We start from the raw sequence: 20,060 nt of genomic DNA, 5'->3' as shown, positions 1-20,060 counted from the left end.
TGCTGATCAACGACGAGAATTCAACTATCCAAACGAGAGAAACAGGAAGTACTGGGAGAACAGACAGGGATCAAAATGTACTTTTTACATTTTACATTTAAGTCATTTAGCAGACGCTCTTATCCATAGTGACTTATAGTTAGTGCATTCATCTTAAAATAGCTAGCTGGGACAACCACATATAACAGTACGTTTCTTTTTTAACTCAATAAAGTAGTTATCAGCAAGGTCAGTGCTGTAGGAAAACAGAAGTTCAATTTAAGTTGGAGGGGGAATAAGACTGGGATGTCTTATTTAAGATACTCTTTGAAGAGGTAGGGTTTCAGATGTTTTCAGAAGATGGGCAGGGACTCTGCTGTCCTAGCTTCATGAGGAAGCTGGTTCCACCATTGGGGTGTCAGGACAGAGCAGAGCTTTGACTGGGCTGAGTGGGAGCTGCCCTCCCCTAGGGGTGGGAGGATCAAGAGACCAGAACGGAGTACTCAGGTTTTTTTTTTTTTTTTATTGAACCTTTATTTAACTTGGCAAGTCAATTAAGAACAAATTCTTATTTACAATGATGGCCTAACCCGGCCAAACCCTAACCCGGACGACACTGAGCCAATTGTGCGCCACCCTATGGGACTCCCAATCACGGCCGGTTGTGATACAGCCTGGAATCAAACCAGAGTCTGTATTGACGCCTCTAGCACGGAGATCCAGTGCCTTAGACCGCTGCGCCATTCGGGTGGTTGGGGTGTAGTGTTTGAGCATAGCCTGAAGGCAGGGAGGGGCAGTTCCCCTTGCTGCTCCATAGGTAAACACCATGGTCTTATAGTGGATAGTTGGTCTTGTAGTGGATGGATGGTCTTGTGTCTTTGGCTATGCCGGATTAAGTGATATGACATGCTATTCTATAAAATCCTTTCTCTGTAATTAATATTACCTGATTGAGCTAATCATGTAAATGTAATTAACTAGAAAGTTGGGGCACCACGAAAGAGTGTTTATAGAACTGTTATCTTCCGAATAAACTCTGAAAGACCTAGTAATATTTTACATCAATAGCAGTCAATATTAATCGTCACCTTATTTCAGTCTCATCTGAAAGTTGTAAATTCTTGGTTATCTTCACGAACCCTGGCTAACAAGTTGAATCAGCAACACAAAATTGGGTTAAATTATTTATTTACTAAATACCTAACTAATCACACAGAATTACATATAAACAGAATGCAAATGATGTCATACAGAAAACATCCCTGGTGGACGGAACCTGTATGAAGGCTTGTTACACAAAGAGAGGGGGTTGGGCTTGAATGAAAGAGCGGGAAGACTGAGGAACAAAGGGAGAAGCTGTGCTATCGTAAATACAGTATCTTATGCATTCTAAATTACCGCCCATTTGGAAAAGGAAAATGCAATAAATATTTACTCTGAGCTGTGCTTCGGTAGATTGGTCGTAGATGCTGGCCGTGTTGGCCAACATAGATCTTCCTGTCCTCGGAAGAATGTCTCTGGTGGTAAATTGGATACGGTGTAGTATCTTCGTTGTGTGTTAGACTGGATATGTCGTCCGTCCTTTCCTAGCCCACGTTTACAGCTGCTGTTGCTAACTCAACGGCTAGGATGTCTCACTTCTTCAGCGAATAAGTGTTCAAAGTTCATACCATTCACAACCAAAGCTCATGCTGAGGTTGGCTTAGTTCTGTAGTTGACATGTTAGTCCTTTTTAACGTATGGACCGTCGTCCTATCGTCCTCGGAACAGGAGGTTACATTTCGTCAAGGGCTTATATAGTGGAGGGAGAGAAGGGTGTGTTTCATAGTTTATAACCCATGTCTCTTCACAGGGGTGGGCCACTGATTGAGCAGGGCTCTAACCTTATGAAAACCCAATTCTCTCATTTGGAAGCTAAAATTACATTTAATCTTATCACAAATAGTTTCATATTCAAACATTTAAATTGCACAACAATTCCATGTGAATCTGATAACTAGAATGTGTAGACTTTCCCAGATACAGTTTATGTCGTCCTGTCATAAGTCATAATGTCTCAGATGACCACCGAACAGACATCATATACATTAAGTACCAACGCATATTTTCAACTGGTTCTATTACCAAAATATTGTTCCTTTCCCCCCACTTGTTTGATGTTCCCAGACTCTCCATGTTTAACAAAGGCTATTCAAGAGTCCTTCAGTAGAGTCAGAGAGAAAGGGAGAAAGGGAGAAAGGTATTTATGGGGGGGTCATAAACCTTACCCACAGGCCAATGTCATGACAATGGATGGCCTTGTAGTGGATGGATGGCCTTGAGGTGGACAGTTGGTCTTGTAGTGGACAGTTGGTGTTGTAGTGGATGGATGGTTTTGTAGTGGATGGATGGTCTTGTAGTGGGTGGATGGTTTTGTAGTGGATGGATGGTCTTGTAGTGGGTGGATGGTTTTGTAGTGGATAGATGGTCTTATAGTGGATGGATGGTCTTGTAGTGGATGGATGGTCTTGTAGTGGATGGATGGTCTTATAGTGGATGGATGGTCTTGAGGTGGATGGATGGTCTTGTAGTGGATAGATGGTCTTGTAGTGGATGGATGGTCTTGTAGTGGATGGATGGTCTTGTAGTGGATGGATGGTCTTGAGGTGGATGGATGGTCTTGTAGTGGATAGATGGTCTTGTAGTGGATAGATGGTCTTGTAGTGGATGGATGGTCTTGTAGTGGATGGATGGTCTTGTAGTGGATAGATGGTCTTATAGTGGATAGATGGTCTTGTAGTGGATGGATGGTCTTGTAGTGGATGGATGGTCTTATAGTGGATAGATGGTCTTGTAGTGGATAGCCTTGTAGTGGATAGACTTGTAGTGGATAGCTTTGGAGTGGATAGCCTTGTAGTGGATAGCCTTGGAGTGGATAGCCTTGGAGTGGATAGCCTTGTAGTGGATGGGAGCATTAGTTGTGCTGACAACTTTAAAGGCCCAGTTCAATCAAAAACTAGACCTTCCTGTGTTTTCATATATTTCCACACTATGAGATTGGAATACATCTGTGCAACTGGGAAATTTATGATAATGCCCTTGTAGTGTAAGAGCTGTTTAAAAAGGCCACCTGAAATTACAGCCTGTTTTGGTGGGATGGAGTTTTGGCCTGCCTGGTGACATCACCAGGTCAAAAATTGGTTCCAAACCTCTCAGCCAATAACAGATAGTTTTCAGTTCCCCCTCCCCTACTCAGACCACTCCCAGACAGTCCTAGCTACATTCTTGTTTGAGAATTTGCTCTTTTTTTAAGAAGCTCATTTGTTTCTTTTTGACCATTTAAATTGAAAACATTCACAGTAAGCCACTTCATTGTTACCCAGAAATGATTTGACATTTAAATAAAATGTCTGCATTGGACCTTTAAGAAGTTAGGGGTACCAGACAGTCAGAGGGGAACCAGAAAAAGAGATGATCAATCCTACCTTTCAAGCACATCACCTGGAGTATCTATCCAGGAGTCCATATTTCCATCTGAAATCATACTGGGCAAGTTAGCCAGCTGTTAGCCAGCTGTTAGCCAGCTGGGTAGCATGACTGGATAAGGTAGATACATGAATGGTCAAGGTTGCTTGTTAAATCAAACAAATAGTTAGGGCCTGCGGCATGGTTTTTGAAATTACTCACATTAGTCATTCTAGAACTAGAATGTATGTGAATAATTTACAGATGTTTTAATGATGCACAGAAATATTTAAAAAATCAACGCTGTAAAAATAGATATATTTGAGGGTTCATAAATACTGTCATAAATTATAATTCAAATACATTATAGCATTACTATTGATTACCCAGCTCATTCCCTGATAATGCAGTGTCTGTATTAACTCAATATTAGGAAAGAAGCTGGTTTATCCAACTGAAAATGCAGACGTGAGAGAGGACTGAGTGAGCCTTATTCTACATTAGGTTACATAATGACATTATTAAATTACTATTCCAGGTGTGGGGTTAAGTCAGGGGGCTCAGATGCTACAGAAGCTAGTACTAATAATCAGAGGAGCGATATTCCTGCCTCCATGTTGCCTCCCAGGACTAAAGAGCGGATGTAGTCTATCAGTGAAGCTATCTGTAAACGTATGGATGTGAACCCCAGTCTCCGCGCAGTAGAAGGACACTCGGCCCTCCACGTAGTCCAGAAACACCCCCACCTTCCTGGGCTTCTGCTCCAGGCCCACGGGGGTGACAGCGGGGGAGGTGTTAGCTACGTATTGACCCCCGCTCTTTAGGCTCAGTGTCCAGAAGCCATTGGCTGGGCTGACTGTAAACTTCCCTTTCCTGTTGATGGACTGTCTGGCCACGCCCAGGTTCCACTCTATCTTCTCTCCCACCTCCACCTCCCAGTAGTACCTGGAATGGAGTCAACATTAGTCCAGTAGTACCTGGAATGGAGTCAACATTAGTACCTGGAATGGAGTCAACATTAGTCCAGTAGTACCTAGAATGGAGTCAACATTAGTACCTGGAATGGAGTCAACATTAGTCCAATAGTACCTAGAATGGAGTCAACATTAGTCCAATAGTACCTAGAATGGAGTCAACATTAGTACCTGGAATGGAGTCAACATTAGTATCTGGAATGTAGTCAACATTAGTCCAGTAGTACCTGGAATGGAGTCAACATTAGTATCTGGAATGTAGTCAACATTAGTCCAGTAGTACCTAGAATGGAGTCAACATTAGTCCAATAGTACCTAGAATGGAGTCAACATTAGTACCTGGAATGGAGTCAACATTAGTATCTGGAATGTAGTCAACATTAGTCCAGTAGTACCTGGAATGGAGTCAACATTAGTACCTGGAATGGAGTCAACATTAGTACCTGGAATGGAGTCAACATTAGTACCTGGAATGGAGTCAACATCAGTCCAGTAGTACCTGGAATGGAATCAACATTAGTCCAGTAATGGAGTCAACATTAGAACCTGGAATGGAGTCAACATTAGTCCAGTAGAACCTGGAATGGAATCAACATTAGTCCTGTAGAACCTGGAATGGAGTCAACATTAGTCCAGTAGAACCTGGAATGGAGTCAACATTAGAACCTGGAATGGAGTCAACATTAGAACCTGGAATGGAGTCAACATTAGAACCTGGAATGGAGTCAACATTAGTCCAGTAGAACCTGGAATGGAGTCAACATTAGAACCTGGAATGGAGTCAACATTAGAACCTGGAATGGAGTCAACATTAGTCCAGTAGAACCTGGAATGGAGTCAACATTAGAACCTGGAATGGAGTCAACATTAGAACCTGGAATGGAGTCAACATTAGAACCTGGAATGGAGTCAACATTAGTCCAGTAGAACCTGGAATTAAGTCCATGTTTTCATCATTACAACTGATGAACTTTGTATTCAAGTCCAGTCCAAGTTATATTATAACTTATGAACTTTGTATTCAAGTCCAGTCCATGTTTTCATCATTACAACTGATGAACTTTGTATTGAAGCCCAGTCCATGTTTTCATCATTATAACTGATGAACTTAGTATTGAAGTCAGTCCATGTTTTACTACAGCACTAGTTAAGGTAAAGAGCCAGGAGTGAATCTTAACTTCTACTTAAGTATGTATCCCCGCAATAGTTTCAGTAAAGTTCAACAAACAAACTATATCAGACGGCCTGACATTCGTTCTTAGAACCATAGATATATGATCATAGATCTTTATGATAATATAGATATAGAACGCCGCTATTATATAGGCAAACAGTACCTGCCGCTGCTGAAGGATTCTCTTCCCAGGACATTGGCCACACGGTCAAACCTCTTGGGGTTGTCTGGGACCTCCTGGTGTTTGTCTGTGTGTCGCACCTGTTTCCGGTCATCTGAGACCGAGAGGAAGGCGTGGGCTGTCTTGGGACTCAGGGAGATGTCTACTAGGGTATAGGAAGGAGAGAGAATCATATAAGTGCCATGGCAACAGAAAACTCACCTTAGTAAAACAAGTACTTTCATAGAGGCCCAATGCTGCCTTTCTTATATCAATATCCAATTATTTTCTGAATAATAATTAAGTACCTTACTGTAATAGATTTCCATAAAAATTGGCAAAAATTTGAAAAGTATTTCTCAAGCAAGATTTTTTCTAGGACTGTCTGGGAGTGGTCTGAGGGCGGAGGGGAAAATGTAAGACTAGCCGTTATTGGCAGAGAGGTTAGGAACTCTCTTTGCTATTAGTCTATTAACCAATGCACCACATTGTGATGTCACCATGGAAAGCCTAAACTCCCGCCCACGCGAACCTGCTGATTAAGATTGTATTTTCAACCATTAACTATCAGGAAATAACACTTTCCAACACTTTTACAGTGTTAGTTTCATCAGCTGTTGTACAATATGATATAAAACACATACAAACTGCATTTTGACTGCACTGGGCCTTTAAGAACAACAGAAAAAGAGATATTATGGCGTATCTAACTCTTCGGCAGGTGGAGACATACCTGTGTATTTCTGTATTTTCTTCAGCTCTGCAAAAGATAACAGTTCCAGTAAGAATCCTTCCCAGACAAACAGATCTGACATTTCACTCACCCTAAAGATATGCAGTAGAATAATACTGTAACCATTTATCAGATGCTGACAGATGTCTAATCAGCACAAAACATGTAGGCTATTAAAGTGAGGTGGATCCAGTACGATATGAAAGATAGTATCCGTAGTATAATACTCACCAGCTTTAGAGAGTCTACGGAGCTCTCCCTTAACCATGTCCATCAGGTCTGACACTGCTCTCCTGGTCACGCCCATACAGGGGTCTGTCTCCACGGAAACCTTGGACCAGTCCCTCCTCTCAGAGTAGCCCGTGGTGGAAGTGGTGCTCTGCAACGTTCATTGAGGACAAACAAACAAACAATGTTATATTTTAAGATTAAATGTAGGTGGTTGGGGGACTAATTTAAGGGTTCAAGCCTTTTCTTCTGTGGTCATGATTGAAACTGTTAAGAAACTCTGTTTTATAAACTCTTTTTGGAAATTAAGACATGAGGAAGCAAAGGTCAACGTGTAGACCTACTGTGTCCTAATCTACATTATAAAGCGGGTAGTTTGTGTCCTGGATTCTGATTGGCTGGAAGCTGAGGTATATCAGACGTTATAAACTGGGTGGTTCGAGCCCTGAATGCTGATTGGCTGAATGCCGTGGTATACCACGGGTATGAAAGAACATTTATTTTTACTGTTCTAATTACGTTGGTAATCAGTTTTAAGGTGTGTATCCAGGCTGTACTCTGCTTTGCGTCGTGCATAAGAACAGCCCTTGGTTCTGGTATATTGACTATATGCCACACCCCCTCGGGCCTTATTGCTTAAGTATATGCTTACCGCTCTGGGGTAAAGTTTCCCCTAGGCACAGATCTAGGATCAGCTTCCTTTCCCTCAATCTAAACCTTAACCATTAGTGGAGAAAATGCTAAACTGACCCAAGATGAGCGTCTAGGGGCGACTTCACCCTACTCCATGCTTACCACTGCAACACTCTTCTGACCACCACCACCACAGAGCTCATCATGGCTCTGCTGAGAATGACAAGGCCCCAGGTCAGTGTCTCCATTCCTCAGATGTTGAATCTCCTGTTCCAGCTCCTTCACCAGCTTCTCAACAACCCTCTAAAGAAACACATAAACATTGTTACATTTGGTATATTGATAATCACATTGTATTCTGTCATAAGGTGGTGGATGAGGTGAGTTTTTCCCTTACTATGTAAAGCGCTTTGTGTACCTCACTTACGAGAAAGGAGCTAAATAAATCCAATCCATTATTATTAATATTGTAAGTTAATAAGTTCATAAATAAATCAGAGTATTACTGTACATTACAGACCTCCTCCTCCCCCTGTCTCTCCTCGATGGCTGTCACCACGGCCTTGTGGCTCTTCTCCATGGAACTGACGAGGGCAGAGAACACCTTCTGGCTCTCACGCACCTCCCTCACACACGAGTTCTGATTGGACAAGAGACTGTCAATATCTCAGACACGAGTTCTAATTGGAAAAGAGACTGTCAATATCTCAGACACGAGTTCTAATTGGATAAAATACATGTCTGTATCTCATATCACTTTAAGATGATAAGGTGTGATTGGACAAAACATGTATGTGGTAAGGGTGATGGATTTGTCTAACTCATCTAGCTCTACATAAGGGCGTAGGGTGTAGGGCATCTCTAACCCTGTACCTGTAGAGCTACCATCCTGTAGGACCTATCTAACCCTGTACCTGGAGATCTACCATCCTGTAGGACCTCTCTAACCCTGTACCCGGAGATCTACCATCCTGTAGGACCTCTCTAACCCTGTACCTGGAGATCTACCACCCTGTAGGCCTCTCTAACCCTGTACCTGGAGATCTACCATCCTGTAGGACCTCTCTAACCCTGTACCTGGAGATCTACCACCCTGTAGGCCTCTCTAACCCTGTACCTGGAGATCTACCACCCTGTAGGACCTCTCTAACCCTGTACCTGGAGATCTACCATCCTGTAGGACCTCTCTAACCCTGTACCTGGAGATCTACCATCCTGTAGGCCTCTCTAACCCTGTACCTGGAGACCTACCATCCTGTAGGGCCTCTCTAACCCTGTACCCGGAGATCTACCACCCTGTAGGACCTCTCTAACCCTGTACCTGTAGAGCTACCATCCTGTAGGTTTTCACTACAACCCCAATCTAGCGCACCTGATTCTAATAATTAGCTGGTTGATAAACTGAACTAGGTTAGTTATAACTGGGGTTGGAGTGAAAACCTACAGGAAGGTAGCTCTCCAGGAACAGGCTTGGAGAGCCCTGGTGTAGGGGCTAGGGGCCAATTTGGGATCGGGACTCACTTTGAGGAGCTGTAGAGAGTGTCTGAGTCTGTCAACTTTCTTCAGTCTCTCCTGGATCATCTGGTCAATGTCTACAACCTGTGGCTGCAGAAAAAGATTACACCAAGGTATCATGACATCAAGAGGATTACACCAAGGTATCATGACATCAAGAGGATTACACCAAGGTATCATGACATCAAGAGGGTTACACCAAGGTATCATGACACCAAGAGGATTACACCAAGGTATCATGACATCAAGAGGATTACACCAAGGTATCATGACACCAAGAGGATTACACCAAGGTATTATGACATCAGAGGGTTACACCAAGGTATCATGACATCAAGAGGGTTACACCAAGGTATCATGACATCAAGAGGATTACACCAAGGTATCTATTACAGGTACACTGTAGCGTCTTGAACCTCTTAATGTCACAAGATGTTGTACTAAGGTCACTAGAATACCATGTCGTGGCTCTCCTCAGGGCTCTCAGGCCGTGTCTTCCTGTAGTTGTCACAGACGTCAGCCAGGATGCGGTTGACACTAAGGTCTGGCCTGGAATGGAACAACCTCTTGCAGAGGGGACAGTAGTCTGAACGGTGCCGGGTCCAGTACCTGTAATGAGCCCAGTCCATGTTTTCATTATGCTGATAACTAATACACTCAATACTCCAGTCCATGTTTTCATTATGCTGATAACTAATACACTCAGTACTCCAGTCCATGTTTTCATTATGCTGATAACTAATACACTCAGTACTCCATTCCATGTTTTCATTGTGCTGATAATACACTCAGCACTCCAGTCCATGTTTTCATTATGCTGATAACTAATACACTCAGCACTCCAGTCCATGTTTTCATTATGCTGATAACTAATACACTCAGTACTCCATTCCATGTTTTCATTATGCTGATAACTAATACACTCAGCACTCCATTCCATGTTTTCATTGTGCTGATAATACACTCAGCACTCCAGTCCATGTTTTCATTATGCTGATAACTAATACACTCAGCACTCCAGTCCATGTTTTCATTATGCTGATAACTAATACACTCAGTACTCCATTCCATGTTTTCATTGTGCTGATAATACACTCAGTACTCCATTCCATGTTTTCATTATGCTGATAACTAATACACTCAGTACTCCAGTCCATGTTTTCATTATGCTGATAACTAATACACTCAGTACTCCAGTCCATGTTTTCATTATGCTGATAACTAATACACTCAGTACTCCAGTCCATGTTTTCATTATGCTGATAACTAATACACTCAGTACTCCAGTCCATGTTTTCATTATGCTGATAACTAATACACTCAGTACTCCAGTCCATGTTTTCATTATGCTGATAACTAATACACTCAGTACTCCAGTCCATGTTTTCATTATGCTGATAACTAATACACTCAGTACTCCAGTCCATGTTTTCATTATGCTGATAACTAATACACTCAGTACTCCAGTCCATGTTTTCATTATGCTGATAACTAATACACTCAGTACTCCAGTCCATGTTTTCATTATTCTCTGCAATGCTTTCAATAAAGTTCAACAAACGATATCAGACACCCCCGACCTCCATTTCTTCTAATCGTAAGATAAAGAGGGGACGTACCCACACAGGCAGGCCTGACAGAAACTGTGGCCACACGGAGTAGTCACAGGACTGCTGAAGATGTCCTTACACAGCGGGCACAGGAAGTGCCTCTCGGAGACGAGGCTGATGGTAGAGATGGTAGATGCCATGCCCTGGAAGGACGCCATAGAAATCAATAAATTCATCCTTCTGTACCCTTCTTTTCCCGCTGTCCCTCTAATCCATCTCTCCACCATTTCCAATTCCCCCTTTTCTAAAAAGGTCCAAGTTCAATATATTACGAGATTGAGCATTAAACACTTTGTAGTATCAGATACTTGTAGTGTACCGTCTCTCATTAACAGGGAAGCAACTTTCACTGGGGACGAGGGGGGGACATTTATCTCCCCCCATTACCATTGTAATTTGATACTAAACGAGGCAACGGTATGCTTTAGGACCATGCGGACGCCTCCGAACGGTCGTGGAGACTGTTTGAAAATAGATATTATGTCCCCACCAGTTTAATCATTGTCGTCCCCCCACTTCTAAAAACCAAAGTTGTGCCCCATTAAATATCAATATATAGATGAAATGTAATGTCAAATCTCTCTAAATACCTTTATGTTCTTGTCATGTAATACTTCAATTTGATAGGCCAGACAGAGTTCAAGTGTACAGTTTTTTTTTTTACAAGTTATTTGCAAGTTATTGTTTCCAATGGAAGAAGAGTGTGCGTAAAAAGCCACAGTATTCACTCGCCTCAAGGTTAAACTTAATCAACTAGTCAAAGTGAAAAAGTTGGGTTACACTGCCTTTGTAAAGTATTCAGAGCCCTTGACTTTTTTCACATTTTGTTAGGTTACAGCCTTATTCTAAAATTGATTAATTAAATAATGAAAAGCAAAGCAAAAACAGGTTTAGACATTTTTTGCAAATTTATGAAAAATAAAAAACTTAAATATTGGTATTCAGACCCCAGCGATTACAGCCTTGAGTCTTCTTGGGTATGACGCTACAATCTTTGCACACCTGTATTTGGGGAGTTTATCCCATTCTTCTCAGCAGATCCTCAAGCTCACGAAGCCACTCATGCATTGTCTTGGCTGTGTGCTTAGGGTCGTAGTCCTGTTGGAAGGTGAACCGTCGCCCCAGTCTGAGGCCCTGAGTGCTCTGGAGCAGGTTTTCATCAAGGATCTCTCTGTACTTTGCTATGTTCATCTTTGCCTCGATCCTGACTAGTCTCCCAGTCCCTGCCGATGAAAAACATCCCCACAGCATGATACTGCCACCACCATGCTTCACCGTAGGGATGGTGCCAGGTTTCCTCCAGACGTGACATTTGGCATTCAGGCCAAAGAGTTCAGTCTTGGTTTCATCAGACCAGAGAATCTTGTTTCTCATGGTCTGAGAGTCTTTAGGTGTCTTTTGGCAAACTCCAAGCGGGCTGTCATGTGTCTTTTACTGAGGAGTGGTTCCCATCTGGCCAGAAAGGCCTGATTTGTGGAGTGTTGCAGAGATGGTTGTCCTTCTGGAAAGTTCTTCCATCTCCACAGAGGAACTCTGGAGGTCTGTCAGAGTGACCATCGGGTTATTGATCACCTCCCTGACCAAGGCCCTTCTACCCAGATTGCTCAGTTTGGCCGAGCGGCCAGCTCTAGGAAGAGTATTGGTGGTTCCAAACTTCTTCCATTTAAGAATGATGGAGGCCACTGTGTTCTTGGGGACCTGCAGAAATGTTTTGGTACCCTTCACCAGATCTGTGCCTCAACACAATCCTGTCTCGGAGCTCTGCGGACAATTCCTTCGACGTCATGGCTTGATTTTTGCTCTGACATACACTGTCAACTGTGGGACCTTATATAGACAGGTGTGTACCTTTCTCAATTTTAAGTCTCATAGCAAAGGGTATTTCTGTTTATAGATTTTTATAAATTTGCCCCCCCCCCAAAAAAAACAACAACTGTTTTTGCTTTGTCATTATGGGGTATTGTGTGTAGATTGCTGAGGAATTGTATTTATTTAATCCATTTTAGAATAAGGCTGTAACTTAACAAAATGTGGAAAAAGTCAAGGGGTCTGAATACTTTCCGAAGGCAGTGTTTGTGACCGTTTTCTCTCAGCAGGGAATATAATACAATCGTACTTTCCAAGGTGAAATAACGAAGACTGATTCATTCAATAACCTCTTTCCCATTTGCTGATAAATAACAAACTGAAGGAGGACACAGGTTTATAAAACTCATCTGAAACCCAGGGACAGCGGAGGGCCACTGAAGTGAAGATGTTAACGCTGACTAGAGGGAACATATTTTGTCTTAAATATAGTGTGTGTCCTAAATGGCACCCTATTCCCTATGGGGCCCTGGGTCAAAAGTAGTGCAGGGAATAGGGAATTTTCAGTATTGGTTGGAGGAAGCCATTGATACTTGGCGCAGCCAACAGACTCCCAACACAGTGACGTCCTTGACATCACTACAGCGAGCAGAGTCACGTTCCAGCTCATCCGATCTGATTGGACGAAAGACAGAATGTGGAGATTGTTATTATCAACTCCATGGTCAAACATGTTTCTTTGTCAAGCAGCGGAATGCTCACGTTTTGGATATTTCACTATTGGAACTCTTTCAGGTCACAGATTCACCTGAACTCACCTAATGTTTCTGCGTGTGTCTCAGAGCCAAGTCAGTTATGTGATCATCTGTGTCATTCAAAGAAAAGTGTGTCAGTCTATGTCTGTCTGTCTGTCTGTGTCTGTCTGTGTGTTTGAGAGACAAGAGAGCGTAAAATTCCTTGGTATGCAGTAGAACAGGTAACACCAAATATTCTGTTACATAATCAAGGAACCAACACAACACTCAATACCTGCATGAGCTCTTCAAGATATTATTCTCCCTAGAATCATAACCGTTTGTTTTACCTCAAAGCGGTATTGTATTTTCTCTCTTTTACCTGTTGAAAACAAACAGTGTAGTACCTATAAAGTTGTGACTTCCTGAACTGAGAAGAGTGACATCCTGACCTGTTCAGTCGTAAACATGTAATAAAAGAAAATGGACGTTTCACATACTGTTCTGAAGAGAGAGCCGACATCCTGACAAGGAGGATAGATTAGAATACGCTTTATTGTTCCCAGGCTGTGTTCAATATTTACAACCTATGTTCAGAATGTTATTGAGTTAAGAAAAGCCACTATTAAGAAGTTAAACCTACCTGTCCCACTTGTTCCTGGCCAGGTGCTCAGAGCTTCTGTCGCTAGTCAGTCTGTCTCTCTTCCTGTATTCAGAGGCCAGGTGCTCAGAGCTTCGGTCGCTAGTCAGTCTGTCTCTCTTCCTGTATTCAGAGGCCAGGTGACAGGTATGAGTTCCTAGAAAGGTGCTGTGGGTGGGGTTTAATCCAGGTGTGTTCAGCTGTTGTCAGTCAATCAGGCGTTTGCTTTGGGAGGAGGCTGTAACCTTAGACATTGGCTATGTCCCAATTATCTCTCCTTCTTCCTGAAATGTGCACTTCACTACTCCCCACAAATGTAAAAGCATTTGATTGGTGGAGCCATGGACTATAGGCTAGAGGAAGTTTCCATATTTCCTATATTAATTTCAAATATGTAAAGTGAAGTAAACAAATGCATACTTGGGGAGAAGGGACAGTCTTTGGTAAGGCCCTGACAAACAGCAGCACCAGGCCCAGCAGTAGCTCTGGTCCAGGGTGTTAGAGCTGTCAAACAGCAGCACCAGGCCCAGCAGTAGCTCTGGTCCAGGGTGTTAGAGCTGACAAACAGCAGCACCAGGCCCAGCAGTAGCTCTGGTCCAGGGTGTTAGAGCTGTCAAACAGCAGCACCAGGCCCTGCAGTAGCTCTGGTCCAGGGTGTTAGTGTGGCTTGCTAACGCTGAGCCTTCCTGAAGGCTCACTAACACCCTGGACCAGAGCTAGCCCTCCAGTAGCTAGTCTCGTCCACTAGCCAGCGCTGTCTCTCTGTAATGTATCAGTTGAGCCTGTGGATGAGGCTATGTGGTGGCTATCCTCGTCCCCAGCCTCAACTGCCACACACAGAGACAGACGGAGACAGAGGAGACAGAGACAGAGATAGATGAGAGAGAGAGATACAGTACAGTATAAGTGGGTTCTGCAGCCAGAGATCCAGTAGTCATTGTGGAAGGCTGGACACCAGAGCCCTGCTAGAGTGGATTAGTGCAGCAGTGTAGGAGTTTAGCTGTGTAGCCGTTAAAGAGTGCTGGAGGGACGGCTGGTGGAAAGGTTAAGTGAAATGTTTTTGAGATGGAAGTGTTGAAGCTGAAAGAGCAAGTGAACCTAGGGAGAAAGACTGGTCTCTCCTGATTGAACGGTCTGTGAGACTGTTTCAGTACAGTATGCAATGGAAGATCAGACATGTGCTTTAACACAATACAAATACCACAGGGAAACAAAACAGGGATTTGTTTTCAAAATCAGGGAATTTATTAGGCAAAATAGAGACACATACAACAGCAGTAATATAAAATTAAAAATAACTATGTTCTTTCATAAATGGATGTAGAATGTATATTTACATTTTACCTATTTAAATGTACACAGATGTATTGGGAATTCCAAAGACAGCAAAAACAACAGTACATTTAGAATGTGTTTAAATATTCCATCGTTAAAGGATCTCCCTTTATTCATGATTACGTATTTCAACAACGAATGTGTGTAAAATAAACTACTAGTACCATCACCAGACCAGCAGCCAAAAATCAACAGTGTCTATTATCTACAAAACATACATCTCTGAATATTTTCTCAATGACAAATAAGTTTCATTACTGAACTGATTGGCCTCAGACCTCTACAAATCTGACAGTGGTGTTAAACTGTGCAGGAACGGCAACAATATGACACAACCTGTTAAACTGTGCAATGCATCATCGATGTAGGCACCATCGTCTCAACGTCTATTCATTTGTGCAGCAGCGTTTGTGACGTAACCCCATGCCGCACTGGCAGCACCTCCTATGACACCCCCGACAACGGCACCTACAGCGGCTCCCACCGCCATACCCTCAAACCCCATGACCGCTCCACATAAAGCCCCTAGAGCTGCCCCTTTACCTACTGCAGCAGCATAGTCAACTGCTGTTAGAGTAAATCCCAGTACCTCTGAGATCTTCCTCTCAGCCTTCTCTCGGTTCTCTACTCTTATCCTTGTCTCAAACTGCAGCATCTCCTTCTCAAGACCTTCACCTGTGTACCTGCTCTCCAGCTCCTTCCTCTTTGTCAGCATCTCTTTCTTTCTCCCTTTCATCATGAAACGCTCCTCTTTCTGGATGCTCTCCTCTGCTTCCTGGTATTGGTGATTGGAGTAGAATCTGCATCCGTTATCCCTCACCATGTCGTCCATCTTCTCCAGGAGCTGTCTGGAAACCTTCTCATCGCTCCGGGCCTTCCTCTCATTGAAGAGGTGATACCTTTGGCCACACTTCTCAATGAGCTCCCTGAAGTCTCTGTTAGTCTTGACTTTCTTCTCAAGAGCTGAATCCTCCTTCTCCTCTTCATGGCACACCACAACCATCATGTGGTTCAAGATGCTGTCCCCAAAATGCTTTGTGATGAGTTCCAGGATACTTACTGCACTTGGTGAGATGTTGTTCAGGTCGAATGCAAAGAGAACGACGTAGGGACCAGGACAGGACATACACACAGACATCTTGAACACTCTTCTCAGCTCTTTCTGGGATGCCTCATACTCAGAGAGGTTTGGAGTGTTGACCACAGCTAGTTTCCTCTCAAACGCCTCACTCCTGTGTCTCTGACTCTCTGTAATGTTGCAGAGCTCATCATTGAACACATCTGTCCGCAGAATGGAGTTTGCCAGAGAAAATTGACTTCGGCCACTTCTCCCAAAGAGAAGGACTCTAAACTCTGCATCGCCTGACACTGACAAACAAACACACACAAAACCAACAGCCAACAAAAGTACACGATTAGACCAGCATGCACCATTCTCTTGGCCATCACAAGTACACTGCTCAAAAAAATAAAGGGAACACTTAAACAACACATCCTAGATCTGAATGAAAGAAATAATCTTATTAAAAACTTTTTTCTTTACATAGTTGAATGTGCTGACAACAAAATCACACAAAAATAATCAATGGAAATCCAATTTATCAACCAATGGAGGTCTGGATTTGGAGTCACACTCAAAATTAAAGTGGAAAACCACACTACAGGCTGATCTAACTTTGATGTAATGTCCTTAAAACAAGTCAAAATGAGGCTCAGTAGTGTGTGTGGCCTCCACGTGCCTGTATGACCTCCCTACAACGCCTGGGCATGCTCCTGATGAGGTGGTGGATGGTCTCCTGAGGGATCTCCTCCCAGACCTGGACTAAAGCATCCACCAACTCCTGGACAGTCTGTGGTGCAACGTAGCGTTGGTGGATGGAGCGAGACATGATGTCCCAGATGTGCTCAATTGGATTCAGGTCTGGGGAACGGGCGGGCCAGTCCATAGCATCAATGCCTTCCTCTTGCAGGAACTGCTGACACACTCCAGCCACATGAGGTCTAGCATTGTCTTGAATTAGGAGGAACCCAGGGCCAACCGCACCAGCATATGGTCTCACAAGGGGTCTGAGGATCTCATCTCGGTACCTAATGGCAGTCAGGCTACCTCTGGCGAGCACATGGAGGGCTGTGCGGCCCCCCAAGGAAATGCCACCCCACACCATGACTGACCCACCGCCAAACCAGTCATGCTGGAGGATGTTGCAGGCAGCAGAACGTTCTCCACGGCGTCTCCAGACTCTGTCACATCTGTCACGTGCTCAGTGTGAACCTGCTTTCATCTGTGAAGAGCACAGGGCGCCAGTGGCGAATTTGCCAATCTTGGTGTTCTCTGGCAAATGCCAAACGTTCTGCACGGTGTTGGGCTGTAAGCACAACCCCCACCTGTGGACATCGGGCCCTCATACCACCCTCATGGAGTCTGTTTCTGAACGTTTGAGCAGACACATGCACATTTGTGGCCTGCTGGAGGTCATTTTGCAGGGCTCTGGCAGTGCTCCTCCTGCTCCTCCTTGCACAAAGGCGGAGGTAGCGGTCCTGCTGCTGGGTTGTTGCCCTCCTACGGCCTCCTCCACGTCTCCTGATGTACTGGCCTGTCTCCTGGTAGCGCCTCCATGCTCTGGACACTATGCTGACAGACACAGCAAACCTTCTTGCCACAGCTCGCATTGATGTGCCATCCTGGATGAGCTACACTACCTGAGCCACTTGTGTGGGTTGTAGACTCCGTCTCATGCTTCCACTTGTGGGAAAGCACCGCCAGCATTCAAAAGTGACCAAAACATCAGCCAGGAAGCATAGGAACTGAGAAGTGGTCTATGGTCACCACCTGCAGAACCACTCCTTTATTGGGGGTGTCTTGCTTATTGCCTATAATTTCCACCTGTTGTCTATTCCATTTGCACAACAGCATGTGAAATTTATTGTCAATCAGTGTTGCTTCCTAAGTGGACAGTTTGATTTCACAGAAGTGTGATTGACTTGGAGTTACATTGTGTTGTTTAAGTGTTCCCTTTATTTTTTTGAGCAGTATATTTATTTATGTACAGATGAATACACAACTAAAATCTATAGAACTCACAATGAGGAGGCTTGTCCATGCTGCTCTTCCTCCTCCTTTTCGGTTTAGAACCTATGAAAACATTTTAAGTTACAGGCCTACTAAATATACTGTAAACCCATATCCCTTCCTGACATACCATACAATATACTTTACTGTCCATTTCCATGGAAAATTCATTTAGACAAGTCAGCACACAAATACAGGAACACAACACACTATAATACAGTATAATATAAAGTATACTATAAACTGGTTGGTTCGAGTCCTGAATGCTGATTGGCTGACAGCCGTGGCATATCAGACCGTATACCACGGGTATGACAAAACATGTATTTTTACTGCTCTAATTATGTTGGTAACCAGTTTATAATAGCAATAAGACACCTTGGGGGTTTGTGGTATATGGCCAGTATACCACGGCTAAGGGCTGTATCCAGGCACTCCGTGTTGCGTCATGCTTAAGAACAGCCCTTAGCTGTAGTATATTACACCATACCTCCCTCTGGTCTTATTGCTTAAATATACTTTATTGTTATTTACATGGAAATGAATTTAGAGAAGTCAGCGTACACAAACACAACACACTACAATATACTATAATACCTATTTACTACATACAGGCCTACTCAGCAATAACAATTGCAATATCCCACTGGGCACACACTGGTTGAATCAACGTTGAACCAAGGTGGAATAGACGTTGAATTGACGTCTGTGCCCAATGGGATCCAACAATGTATCAAATAAGGAATGATACTCACTCTCATTGGATGCCATAATTGTGCAGCTTAACCTATTAAAACAACAGTGTGTATATGGTTAATGTGGAGGAAATTAGTAGCCTGATAATTGGTGTGGTCAGAACGTATATTTGCATTTCTCAAAAGGCTGGGTACAGGCCTATAAGGGCACGATGCACTGCTTTGTACAGTTACTGTACACCGAAACAATCACAAGTACTTCACAGAAAAAAAACATGACATATAACAATATACTATACATAGGATAATTATAATAAAGCGGACAGGAATATTCAACCAATAGAAAGAACTGTTTTACCGCAGGAATCATGTACGTCCATTACTTACGGAATTTGCCGACTGGAGAATTCAATGTCTTAATTTCTGTCGACGATGTCGTTCGGTCGAGCGCACCGAAACTTTATTTATTCACACATGCTAAAATAACAAACTATATCGTTTATCGTTGCATAATAATCCAGTTCACGATATCATTTAAATGAGAAGATGTAGGCATATACAAATCTGATCAAATCTGTTTGAACTGTAGGCTAGAATGTACATTTTATAATTTAGAGTCAAATCGAAAGTGTTTTCTATGGCTACAGCAAAGCATGATGCATTACGGGTGCACGGATATGCAGTTCACTCATTTAAGTCCATTCCATTGGTTCAATCTACACTCAAGCAAAAGGTAACTCGCCAAATGTTTGACACCTTGTTTTCTCCTTTAGGGCAAGAGGCGTCAGTGCAAGATGCGTCATTACAGTCCCTGGTTCAAATCCAGGCTGTATCACATCCAGCCGTGATTGGGAGTCTCATAGGGCGGCGCACAATTAGCCCAGCATCGTCCAGGGTAGGCCGTCCTTATAAAATAAGAATTTGTTCTTAACTGACTTGCCTTGTTAAATAAAGGTTCAATAAAACATAATAATAATACAGGCAGAAACAGCTGTGCACACCGTGTGGCAGAACCAGTTATGTTTTTACACATCATTGGGCAGAACCTATGACAGACAATTTCAAAGTTAATACATGAGACTATCTCTTATCACCGACGTTACTAGAGAGTCAGTCTCACAGACAGGTCAACCAGGAAAGACTCCAAAGTCTTTGTCTCTCCTGGTTGGCCTGTCTGTGATAAGAGATTGTCTCTCCTGGTTGACCTGTCTGTGATAGATTGTCTTTCCTGGTTGACCTGTCTGTGAGACTGTATAGTTTAGTATGTGGAAGATCAGATCTGTGCTTCAACACAATAAATATAGTACAACAAATGGTCAGGCAATTTATT

The 20,060-nt window shown here is 43.1% G+C and overlaps 2 protein-coding genes across 3 annotated transcripts; both read right to left on the bottom strand.

Moving 5' to 3' along the window:
• Positions 1-1,150: 1,150 nt before the first annotated feature.
• Positions 1,151-13,789, bottom strand: LOC106601956 (E3 ubiquitin-protein ligase TRIM39). 2 transcript variants are annotated; one of them, XM_045715803.2, is made up of 10 exons: positions 13,634-13,789; positions 10,460-10,593; positions 9,299-9,449; positions 8,847-8,930; positions 7,846-7,965; positions 7,488-7,628; positions 6,696-6,843; positions 6,465-6,491; positions 5,735-5,897; positions 1,151-4,368 (listed from the first exon to the last, which is right to left on the bottom strand). In XM_045715803.2, exons 2-10 carry the CDS (start codon positions 10,588-10,590, stop codon positions 3,984-3,986), a joined length of 1,350 nt encoding a protein of 449 aa, XP_045571759.2. In that variant the 5' UTR covers positions 10,591-10,593; positions 13,634-13,789; the 3' UTR covers positions 1,151-3,983. The 2 variants fall into 2 exon arrangements, with proteins under 2 accessions (XP_045571759.2, XP_045571758.2); XM_045715802.2 differs by having other exon boundaries at positions 5,735-5,894.
• Positions 13,790-14,852: 1,063 nt separating this feature from the next.
• On the bottom strand, positions 14,853-19,385 carry LOC106602035 (GTPase IMAP family member 9). The gene is made up of 4 exons (XM_045715800.2): positions 19,118-19,385; positions 18,791-18,822; positions 18,048-18,098; positions 14,853-16,333 (listed from the first exon to the last, which is right to left on the bottom strand). The coding sequence occupies exons 2-4, from the start codon at positions 18,804-18,806 to the stop codon at positions 15,345-15,347; spliced, it is 1,056 nt and encodes a 351-aa protein (XP_045571756.1). The 5' UTR covers positions 18,807-18,822; positions 19,118-19,385; the 3' UTR covers positions 14,853-15,344.
• Positions 19,386-20,060: the final 675 nt, after the last annotated feature.

Source organism: Salmo salar, chromosome 03 (genome assembly GCF_965601325.2).
Source record: "Salmo salar chromosome 03, fSalSal1, whole genome shotgun sequence".
NCBI lineage: Eukaryota > Metazoa > Chordata > Actinopteri > Salmoniformes > Salmonidae > Salmo > Salmo salar.
The sequence above is the reverse complement of the archived record's forward strand: the minus strand, read 5'-3'. Positions and strand labels throughout refer to the sequence as shown.

Excerpts from the sequence above, each read along its gene's own strand:
- LOC106601956 (XM_045715803.2), bottom strand. The coding sequence starts at position 10,590 with ATGGCATCTACCATCTCTACCATCAGCCTCGTCTCCGAGAGGCACTTC. Across the intron at positions 7,966-8,846 it reads ACTCTCTACAGCTCCTCAAA|AACTCGTGTGTGAGGGAGGT; the intron begins GTGAGTCCCGAT and ends TTGTCCAATCAG. Across the intron at positions 5,898-6,464 it reads GAAAATACAGAAATACACAG|TAGACATCTCCCTGAGTCCC; the intron begins GTATGTCTCCAC and ends CCTATACCCTAG.
- LOC106602035 (XM_045715800.2), bottom strand. Across the intron at positions 16,334-18,047 it reads CATGGACAAGCCTCCTCATT|TGTCAGGCGATGCAGAGTTT; the intron begins GTGAGTTCTATA and ends TTTGTTTGTCAG.